The 10,281-nt window shown below is 54.9% G+C and overlaps 2 protein-coding genes across 2 annotated transcripts in view; one reads left to right on the top strand and one right to left on the bottom strand.

Annotated features, from left to right (window-relative positions):
- The window catches only part of lrch1 (leucine-rich repeats and calponin homology (CH) domain containing 1), a gene marked incomplete at its 5' end in the record, with an annotated part of 17,234 nt that extends 12,787 nt beyond the window's left edge, over positions 1-4,447 (top strand). Inside the window, 5 exons of the mRNA XM_019871921.1 lie at positions 98-211; positions 812-921; positions 1,294-1,431; positions 1,842-1,919; positions 4,265-4,447. Of these exons, the coding sequence (XP_019727480.1) occupies positions 98-211; positions 812-921; positions 1,294-1,431; positions 1,842-1,919; positions 4,265-4,411 (587 nt within the window). The remainder of the gene's footprint in view (positions 1-97; positions 212-811; positions 922-1,293; positions 1,432-1,841; positions 1,920-4,264) is intronic.
- A 1,089-nt stretch (positions 4,448-5,536) lies between these two features.
- On the bottom strand, positions 5,537-9,300 carry esd (esterase D/formylglutathione hydrolase). Its single transcript, XM_019871941.1, has 9 exons — positions 9,168-9,300; positions 7,772-7,839; positions 7,592-7,680; positions 7,151-7,249; positions 6,944-7,068; positions 6,713-6,832; positions 6,196-6,294; positions 5,945-6,112; positions 5,537-5,702 (listed from the first exon to the last, which is right to left on the bottom strand). Exons 2-9 carry the CDS (start codon positions 7,837-7,839, stop codon positions 5,622-5,624), a joined length of 849 nt encoding a protein of 282 aa, XP_019727500.1. The 5' UTR covers positions 9,168-9,300; the 3' UTR covers positions 5,537-5,621.
- Positions 9,301-10,281: the final 981 nt, after the last annotated feature.

The following is a 10,281-nucleotide window of genomic DNA, read 5'->3' as shown; positions in this document are numbered from 1 at the left end:
TTTATTGACAACGTTGTTGCGATGATCCGCCGCATGGACTTTTCCCCACAATGCACGCGTATGCACGCACCCCACGCCCCTCCCTTCCCGATCGCAGCCCCGTCCTCGCTTCCCTGCTCGCCCCCTTCCTCCCCCGCCCGTCTCTCGCAGGCCCCGCCCCTCTTTGGAAGTTTGCAACGTAGCCGGGGCGACGGAGGCGCGCCTGAGCGCGGTAGGTTTCAGCCTTCGGGCGGCGTCTCGAGGGCCCCGCATTTGTTGCTTCGACCGATGTGCGGCCCTTGGCTTGGTAGTTTTGTGGCCAAAATGATCCTCGCGGTTGTTTTGATGTCAAAGGCAACGAGTCGTCAGCATCGCCATCCATGGCCTGGATTTCGATTTCACGACGTCTCCACAGACGACATTTCAAAAGTTTTCCGCCCAACCGCAAACTTGGATCAGCGTTTTGGGACAAATGAAGGAATATATCGATATATGCCCCGGTGTACGGGTATCATTTTTCAAATCCAATTTCCCCTAACTGAGTGATGGCAATGTCCAAAACTTGACCGCGGCCGTCGCGGCGCGGCTGAGGGAGCGCGACTCGGGCCGACGTCCGCGATCGGCCGCACGTCCCCGCTCCCGGAAAACGGTGCTGCACCAGAGCACGGCCAATGTACGCGCGTTCGCAAAGCGCCGGCGGCAGGGCCACTCGGCTGCTGGCGAATGAACGAAAGCGCCGCCGCTTGAAAATTCAACGCGGCTTCTTTCTTTCTCTCTTTTATTTTTATTTTTATTTTTATTTTTCCCTTTCCTTTGTGTACTCGCTGCTCAGTGTTCCTACGCAGCCACAAGAGTGCGGAGTGTGTGGACCCGCAGTTCACCATGAGGAGGAAGATGGAGCAGCTGAGGGAAGAGCTGGAGCTGATGGAACAGCTCCGAGACGTAAGCAGTTTTTTGTTTTTTTTTTTGTTTTGTTTTGGACGCCGTGAGGTGACATTCGGGAGGCCATTTGTCATTTGGGCCCGAAAAGACGCATGAAATCTGCCGCCCTTTGGAATTGACGATGACGACCCGGCAAAAAGAACAGCATCAAGCAAAGGCAAACGCGTCCCCTCGCTACTGAATACGAGGCGCGGACACTTGAGGCAAAATGGGCAAGAATTCAAAATTCCAGCGTCGTGTTGGGGGTGGAGCGAGGGCGGCCATAAAAACGGCATTTCCGCAGGGGTCCCCGCCTCTCAACTCTCAACTCTTAAGTTGTTGTGGGTTGTTTTTGTTTGTGTGTGACAAAAATGGCTTTTGTTTTGGAAACAGAGCATCGAGAGCCGGCTGAAGTTGGCGCTTCCCGACGACCTGGGCACCTCGCTGATGGACGGCGTGGTGCTTTGCCACTTGGCCAATCACATTCGCCCGCGCTCGGTGATCAGCATCCACGTGCCCTCGCCCGCCGTGGTAGGCCCCGCCCCCCGTCTCTGCTTCTCTGTGCCGCTCAGGGATGGAACCATTCCCTCAAGTCGCCGTTCCTTTCCGTCTTCCTCGTTTCCATTCGATTTTGGGCACAGTTACGCTTTGAAAAAAAACCAACGACGACGACTTTTTGGAGTGTCGAGCTCGATTCTTGCCACATCGGTGCTTTGTTTGTGCAACAACTCAACATGAAAACGAAACTTGCATATCGAATAGACGGTTATCTTCACAAAACCGTTTGGCATGAAAAATTGGATCTTTGAGTTGGATTTGTTTTCCGGCCTTGCAAATTTCAAGCGGTTGAAATGCATTTGGACTCTTCGGCTTTTCGACGAATGGTTCCATCCCTGGCGCCGCTCCTTTGGAAGCCTTCGCTGACATTTTTGCCGCGACAGCCCAAACTCAGCATGGCCAAGTGTCGGCGGAACGTGGAGAACTTCCTGGACGCCTGTCGGAAGATCGGCGTGCCCGAGGTAAGGCCGCGTGGCGGGCCGCAAACTGGGCACGTTCTCAAGTCGGAATGTTCGTCATGTGTGCACGTGGCGTGGCCAGCGCTTCAACTTGGGCTTGAAAAGCGAGCCACGTTTCCGACTTGGAAACGTCCCGGTGGCGACTTGCGCTGCCGTTCGTCGACCAAAACGCTCCGCGGGCTCACTTGCGCTTTGCCGAAGCGTTTGACGCGGTCCTTCCGAGAAGGCCGAGGCCGTCCCGCTTTGGGGACTCAAACCCCAAAGCGCTCGGCCTCCCTCGCAGGAGGTGCCGTTTGCGTCGTGGCTTCTTCCTCCATCCCGAGCGGCGACTGCCTGTTTGTGCTCACTTGTTTTTTGGGAGTCTGCTCCTGTTTTCCGCTCGCCGCTCTTAGTGCTCGGATCGTTGCTGTTAAACTGCCGTGCTAACGCGCTTCTAGCTTGTGTGCTAACCGCCCGATAGCTGGCCACATGCTACCTGCGCTAACACCGCAGGCTCCTCCGTTGTCCCGCCGGCCGGCCGCAAGCCGCCCCCTGCTAGCACATTGCTTTCGCCTCTGCTGGCGCCGCTTCCGGTGTGACTCAAGAGACGACTCCAATAAGGCACGGGCGAACGGGCGACGGTGAAAATCAGATTGTTGGCCGCTCTCATGTGATGCTAACGTTGCTACAAGTGGAGCGTCTCAGCGAAATCCCTACTTTGCAAAGCGCACGCTCCTTAGCCGCATTGGGAACGGGCGAGCGGGGGTTCCCTTCCGCCTGCCGCGGCCACTTTTGGACGCACGGAGTCGACCCGTTTCCACCGTTGGATAACGCGACGTGAGCTGGTTGCTCCCGTGCTAACTTGCTGCAAAGTTCCCGCTCGCTGGCTGGCTCCACCCCCTGCTTCTCCTCGCCGGTTGCATCGGGACGAGAAGGAGGTGGCGCTCCTCCTCCTCCCGATCAGCATCCCCCGCTGGTCACCATGGTTACGCTCAGCTCTGTTGCCGTGGTTCCCGACTCGCCGTTTAACCTCTTGCCTCTTCTTTCCCTTTTTCGCTCTCCGCCTGGATTTTTCCACCTTTTCGTTGTCTTCTTTGTCTCCCCCCCCCCCTTCCCCGCCCCCTCTCCATCCCGGCCGTCCTCCTGCGACCGTCAGCGTTCTCTGTGCTCCCCCTATGACATCATCCAGCGCCGCCTGCCGCCCCTGTGCGCCACCGTCAGCACGCTGGTGTGCGGGCAGCCGCCTTCGGGAAAAAAAGCCGCCGCCGCCGCCCCGTCGCCGCCGGACTCGGTCTCGGTGACCACTCAAACCCCGCCTCCGCCCCGGTGGCGGTGGGACCTGATTGGCTGCAGCCTAGTTCACGTCCTCTGCCTGCTGGTGCTCTTTGCCGCCTACGCGTGGAGCCATCTGACGTAACCGCGGCGCCGGCCGGCGAGAAACGACCCCCCGCCCCCTCCCCCCAGGAGCACACGCTTCTCATATGTGCACAATTCCAACTGGAAGAGGAAGCAAACATCCGCCTGAAAGCGGTTGCAACTTCAACCCCGAATGCCGGCCGGCCTTTTCAGCCGAACGCAGTTCCCACTCGCAACCTTGTGAAGCAATTTGTCTTTGAACGGAGGCCCGCTCGCGAGCCGCGTTGGGCTGCGCAATTTCTACCCGCAAAAACGGAAAATGTCCAAGCCGCCAACGGTCGCGGCCCCCAAATTTCAACCGGCTGTCTGACTTCCAAACGTCTCCTGCGCGCGCCGTCTTCGCGCAGAGGCAAAGCTCACGCTAACCTCAGCTTAGCATTTAGCCTTTGCGTCTTCTCCTGCTCACTTGAGTATGTTTCTGGAATCGCTTCCGTCCGGAACTGCTCCGTTTGAAAAGGTGACATCCATTTGTGCTTTGTTGTGTCCTTGAAAACCGATGCAACAGACTTTGATGTTGGTCAACAAAGAGAGCGCATTTCACCATTTGGATGTTGAGCTCATTGGTAAACTCTTGTTGCCCCTCGGCTGTGTGCTTATTGTTTTATTTTTATTTATATTGGGGGGGGTGGGCGGGCTTCAAATAGGGGGTACGGTTTGGACGTTGCGTTTTCATGTCGGTTTCGAACTCGGGCTGGGGATTCAAATCGGGGTTTGAAGCCGGGATTTGGGTTTTGATCCGGGTCCAAGCCAAAAATGAGTGTCTTCGCCTCGGGTTGGGCTTTTCAAAGTCGGCGATGAAAACTGGCCTTGGGCTTTCAAAACCAGGCTGGAACACTCGGCGGGTGCCGCGTTTGCATTTGCGGCTGGCCCGCCGTGGCCAAAGCTGGCGGCGGCCTTTGATTCCATTTTGCGTGTGCGTGTGTCTCTCGCACGCGCGCTGCGTTTGCTTGCAGGACAAGTTGTGCCTGCCGCAGCACATCCTGGAGGAGAAAGGCCTGCTCAAGGTCGGCGTCGTGGTGCGGGCCCTGCTGGAGCGCAAGACCGCCACCGCACATGGACCTGGACCTGGACCGGGACCGGGCCTGGGACTGCGCACGTGACGCCGCCACCCGACCCGCGACCGCAGCAAAAGAAAACGCAAACTTTGGTAGCCGCTCACTCTTAAAGTTAAGTTTGCAGCCGAAGAAATCCACACGCACTGTGAAAGGGCAAGCAAAGTATATTTCTAACGGGACTTTGAAGATGATGAACTATTTTGGCCAAGTCTATTTTTATCCTCAGTCTTTGGAATCGTGTGTGTGGGGGGGGGGGGGGTCTTTTTTTTGCCAAGATGCTTGCAGCATCTCTGTGGCCTTTCGGGTCCCTTTTGGGTCGGCCTTACGCGGGAGGGCTGAACGTGATTGGCTTACGCTGCTAATTGGTGCCCGAGGGCGCCTCCCTTTCGATTTTGACGGGATGCGCTTCGGCCAAAGCGTCGATTCTTTTTCCCTTTCGGGAGTCACGCGGTGCGGTCGAGCGGCGATGCCACCGTTAGGCTGCGTTGACGCCATTTACCGGTCAGCATTTCCAAATCGACTGCCTCAAAATTCCGAGTTGGCTTTTATCGCGCTCCATCGCGCATTTCAATGTCGAGTATTTTGAAAGCAGCGTGACATAGACAGCAATAAAAACAAAGGGACATTTTTGTGCCACTTTCACTTTTCTATTTATGATGTGGGGGGGTTGCATTTTTTGTTTTTGACGGTGATGCAAATGTAAATGTTTTTTATTTAAAAGAACAAAACATGAACCCTACTTGTGTAAATATCTTAACTTGAATATTCTGATGCTTTTTTTTTTTTTTAATCCACCGCGAAGCAAGCGTATTTGAAACATTTTGATGGTGACCTCGGGGTTTTTTTTTCTTCTGCATGAAGTCCCTTTCATCCGCCTTAACTGCTGTGGAGCTTCTTGGATCTACAAAAAGTATTTTGTTTTTTTTTCACCAAAAGTAAAAAAAAAACTAAAGAAAAAGCCTGCATTGTATCGTGGCCCTTTTTTCACTTGGCTACACCGACTCAGTCACAAACGACAGATTCTCCAAATGAACAAGAAGAGGCATTTGTATGTTTGTTTGTTTTTTTTCCTTTTCCAACTTTCCAGGGGGTGCCACCCATGAGTTCCAAAAGGTGCTGAGGACCCGCCATGAACGCAGCCGCACGCAGTCAACCAAGAAGAATTGAGGCTTTTTTTATTGTGTGGAACAGGCAGGCGTCGCAAAGTGACACGCCAGCGGTGGCTAGCGGGCCGGAGTCGGGACCGCTCGCTCGGTCAGGCGTTGAGGTACTTGGCGTGATGCTTGATGTGGTCGTTGATGAAGGAGTAGATGAAGAAGTAGCTGTGGTCGTAACCCTGCGGGAGAGAAACGCCAATGAAGGGAGCACCTGCCAAAATCGCCCCAAAAGAGTCGACGCTGATTGGAGGAAATCCAAATGCCATGTGAGCCGCTTCTGCCCACCAGGGCGGCGGAGCCCGTCGCAGCCGTCTTCACGCGAACAGGCGGGCAAGGGACACCCTCGACCCATTGCCACGCGAGAGCAGGGGAAGCCGACGGACGGACGGACGGCCGGCCGGCCGGCCGGCGGGCTACTTACGGGCTGCAGGCGGAAGACGACGGGGATCTTCTTTTCGGAGCAGACGGCGATCAAGTTGTCGGGCAGCAGCTGACTGGCCGACAGGAACTGGTCGTCGCGGCCCTGGTCCAGCAGGATGTCCAGCGGCGGGCCCGCGTAACCCGAAGCCAAAACGGTGGCGTCGTAGGCCTGGGGAGGGAGGGGAGAGCAATGGCGCACTTTGACTTCAGAGTCCGGTCGGCGGCTACCCGCTAACCCGCTGGCGCGTTTACCTCCCAGGCGGCGCGGTCGGGCCCCAGGTAGGCGGCGAATGCCTTCTGCCCCCACGGGCACTGCACCGGGTTGCAGATGGGGGCGAACGCCGACACGGCCTGCGAGAGAGAGACGGTCCCAAATGGCGTGAGAAGGCGGCGCTGCTAAAAAGCCACAACTTGAGGTAGGCGGCGAATGCCTTCTGCCCCCACGGGCATTGCACCGGGTTGCAGATGGGGGCGAATGCCGACACGGCCTGCGAGAGAGAGAGAGAGAGAGAGAGAGACGGTCCCAAACGGCGTGAGAAGGCGGCGCTGCTGAAAAGCCACAACTCGGAACACTTTTTGTCATCTCCAACTTAGTCTGCGCGCCCTCCGGCCCCATCTGACATTTTTCCTGCATGGAAGAGTGATAACCGCCACCTCCGAGACACGGAGCGAAAATTGTCTCCCCAAAAGGGTTCTTTTTGTTTAGCGTGACAACCAAAGTCAAGGGGCTGCGCGGTCACGGTTCGTTCTCCCGCAGCGGTGACGCCACCTTGTACTTCCCGGGGTTCTTGAGGGCGCAGATGAGCGCCCCGTGGCCGCCCATGGAGTGGCCGCTGATGGACATCCTTTCGGGGTCGGCGGGAAAGTTGTCGTTGATCAGTTTGGGCAGCTGAGGGCGGCACACACACAAAAAAATGTTTTTTTTTCAATCAAGCCATCGAGGTGCCACTTTTTTGCTTTTTTCTGTTTCAACGGTGCCATTCAAGCCTCGTTCGATCACCTCCCGGGTGACGTAGGAGTACATGCGGTAGTTGCTCTTCCACGGCTCCTGGGTGGCGTCCACGTAGAACCCGGCGCCGGTGCCCAAATCCCAGCCGTCGTCCTCGCCCTCCACGCCGCAGCCGCCTGCAAGCCACGGGCAAAACTCCACAACGATGGCCGCACTTCCAACATCTCGGCGTGCATGTGCATGTGCCTGCGCGCGTACGTGGGCTGGTGTCCGGCGCGACGACCATGATGCCGTTGTCGGCTGCGGCCAGCTGACTTCCCGCCTTGGTGATGAAGTTCTGCTCGGTGCACGTCAGGCCTGCGAGACGCCACGGGACCCTCAAAACACAAAACTGACGAGACGGGCCGTCCCGACGTTTGCCTCTCGGAATCTTATCGGCCGACGCATCGCCGGGCGAGTTTTTTTCAAAAAACGATCGTCCATCCCAAAATGACTTTTTGCTGGGAAAGATTTAATACAACTTCTAAGTTTCTCGGCGCCAAAGTGTACCGGACTTGGAGATGGACCATGACTAAGCCCGGACGCTCCGTCATTTTTCCCAAGGGGGAAAAAAAAAAAAAAAATCAACATTTGAACAAAAGGCTAAAAAGGCGCAAGCGGCCCGCCCCTCACGCTAACAAAGCAAGCTCGGATGCCCACCTGAGATCCAATACAGAACGGGACACTTGTGCGTCTCGGCTTTGGGTGGCAGGAAGACGGCAAACTTCATCTTGCACTTCAGCTCCACGCTGCACCCCAGAAAAAAAAAGAAAGCACAAGAACATGAGGAAGAAGAAGACAAATCCAGGAAGGAGGCCACGTCAGCTCGCTCGCCTTCACCTATCGTGTTCAAAGACCTTCTGGAAACCTCCTGCGCACTTGTTGGAGGACACCTGAGTGAGCGCCATCTGGTGGTGGAACAGAACAGTATCGTTGGGGACAACAATGGCGCCAACAATTTACCGAGCAATCAATCAATCGCATGTCATCCCATTTGAAAACTGCCATCGGAGTACCCTGACAAGGATGCAAATCTTTCTCGACGTGGATAGCGGTGGCGTTCCCGTGCAGGCGCAAAGACGCAGACGTACATTTCCAACGCCAATGGAGTGACAACGTCAGTTTCTCCAGCCTTTCCTTGGTTCAGCAACGAGCGCTTCCGATTGGTTCGGCTCAAAGCTCGACTGACGACGAAGGACGCTATCGGACCACGAGCGAAGATTCCCTTTCAAGGCGGACTTTTCCAGAAAAACGAGACTTTCTGAGGCTCCTTTGCAGAGTGGTTTGTTCATAACCCGGATTTTTCCCTCCGGGGTGGGGAGGTCAGTGATGTATGGGTGAGAAACTTAGTCTGCAGAGACAGCTAGGGGCTTCCGCATGAGCATCTCTGATACGTACAAAGTTATTTAGTTTAAGTTTTCATATCAATCAAAATGGATTGCAATGTACTCGATTGTATGAGATTGCGGTTTGGAGTTCTTGTAGCGATGTAGAGGAAGATGGAGGTTTCTCCTTTGCTAATATCCTCAACTTAGTGAAATGCTCTTCTTTCATGATGGATGCCACACGGCGGCCTCTTTCCTGTCCATGCGGGCGTGCGGGTGAGCGTGCTCGGAGGGGGGACTCCACAGACAATCGTCTGTGAATCTGCAAAGGGGTTTTGAAGGAACACGCTCGGCGGTGTCAACGTGACTGGGGCCTTAACCTTTGACCCCCACGGCCCACCTTGACGCTTTGGCAGGTGCAAAGCTCTACCATCGAAACACACACACACAGAATACGTTGAAGTGTACATTAAAGCTTTTGGTGCCAATTTCCATCCTTCGCATCAAAAAGTACGAATGCGGAGCAACAACAATGCAAGCCTTTTTCCAAAGTCCCATTGAACAAGTGGCACGAGCGATTCAAAGTTGCGCTTTATGTTCGCGCAAACTCACGAATCGAGGCAAGCAGAAGCGCCAATAGAAAAGCCACGCCGGCGCCGAACTGTCGAGATTGGTTTGCAGAACGCGGTCAGCGTCGATTTTCGCCGACTGCCAAGTGTGACTAGTTCAAAAGCAGTAAAACGCTGAAAAACGCCATGTTTTCAGTGCGAGTGTCGGGCGGACTGGGCTCGAGGAGGGGAGGCGTTGCACAAAAAAAAAAAATAAATAAAACTAAGTTAGCTTCTTGTGCTAATGACAGTCTTGCTGCTCGATCATGTCCGACTTTCATTTTTCATTTGCCCGGAACGTACCTTGCGAAAAGGCAGTGCTGTTGTTGTCGTCGTCCGCGTGTGGATTCCAAACGTCCGCTTTTAGCTTTGCTGAAGAAGGTTGCCCCAGTCCAAAAGTCGCAGTGCGTGCCTTGGGGTGACGTCATCACGTCAAGCAACTGCACCGCCTCCTTCACATTGCACGCAGCGTGCGTGAAATGTCAGTATATTTATAAATATATATATATAGTGTTAGCATTATTGACATGAACACGAGTAGGATTTCTTTTATTTTCCGTGAGTGAGATGTCTCGATGCCTCGATGCCACATGCACCATCTTCAACGGCCACAAGTGGCGCTGCACTGAAGCGACGGAGCCACGACGGTGCATGCGGACCAGCTTTTATCCACACGAGGGCGCCATATGATCAAAAAGTGGCTGCAAAGAAAGTTCCCGGTGGACTTGCTCAAGCGAGTCAAGCACCCCGGCTGGGGGGGAGGTCATCCCAGTTGGCACAAGAGAAACCGCGCAAAAGGCCGCCAACCGTGGTGGAGGGGGCGGTCCCTTGTGCGAGCTGCACACTGGCGTCCGGCCAACAATCACGATCGCCGTCAAGCAGCTCGGAGGTGGCGCGCGGTTGCCGTAGCAACGTGCTTCGGCCATTTTTAAACGCTAGCGCACAAACACCAACACGTGCTCCGACGCGCTGGATTCACGCACGAGCGCGCACACAAGCAAACTCTCTTGGTCTCTCTCTCACAAGTCACACGCACGCGCTCGCGCGCACAAATGGAGCGTTTGAGCCTTTCATTAAGTTGGACTTTAGTGTTCTGAGTGGCGCAGAAGATTGGGGTTGCTCATGACGTCCAGAAGAATCAAGTCGGCAAAGTTCCCATCAGGACACGTCAGGACGATGTCAGCAGGCTAGTCGCCCCCCCCCCCGCCTCCCACGTGCTAAACTTATAAAAGTCATCTCTAAAGCTAGCATATACGAAACTCTTATTGATTGATTATTTTTCCAGTGCCAACCAGTGAACCCTAATTTCCATTGATATCCACTATACATGGTCGTTTTTTTCGTCTAAAAACGCCTTACTATACATGGTCGTTTTTTTCGTCTAAAAACGCCTTACTATACATGGTCGTTTTTTTCG

The sequence above is a fragment of the Hippocampus comes genome, unplaced genomic scaffold, assembly GCF_001891065.2.
Source record: "Hippocampus comes isolate QL1 unplaced genomic scaffold, H_comes_QL1_v1.1 scaffold277, whole genome shotgun sequence".
NCBI classification, from domain to species: Eukaryota; Metazoa; Chordata; class Actinopteri; order Syngnathiformes; family Syngnathidae; genus Hippocampus; species Hippocampus comes.
Note: the sequence above shows the minus strand (reverse complement) of the source record. Positions and strands in the feature narration are given on the sequence as shown.

Coding starts and splice junctions, on each gene's coding strand:
- esd (XM_019871941.1), bottom strand. CDS start 7,839: ATGGCGCTCACTCAGGTGTCCTCCAACAAGTGCGCAGGAGGTTTCCAG. Junction 6,833..6,943: donor ACTCCTACGTCACCCGGGAG/GTGATCGAACGA, acceptor TGCCGCCCTCAG/CTGCCCAAACTGATCAACGA. Junction 6,295..6,712: donor AGAACCCCGGGAAGTACAAG/GTGGCGTCACCG, acceptor TCTCTCTCGCAG/GCCGTGTCGGCGTTCGCCCC.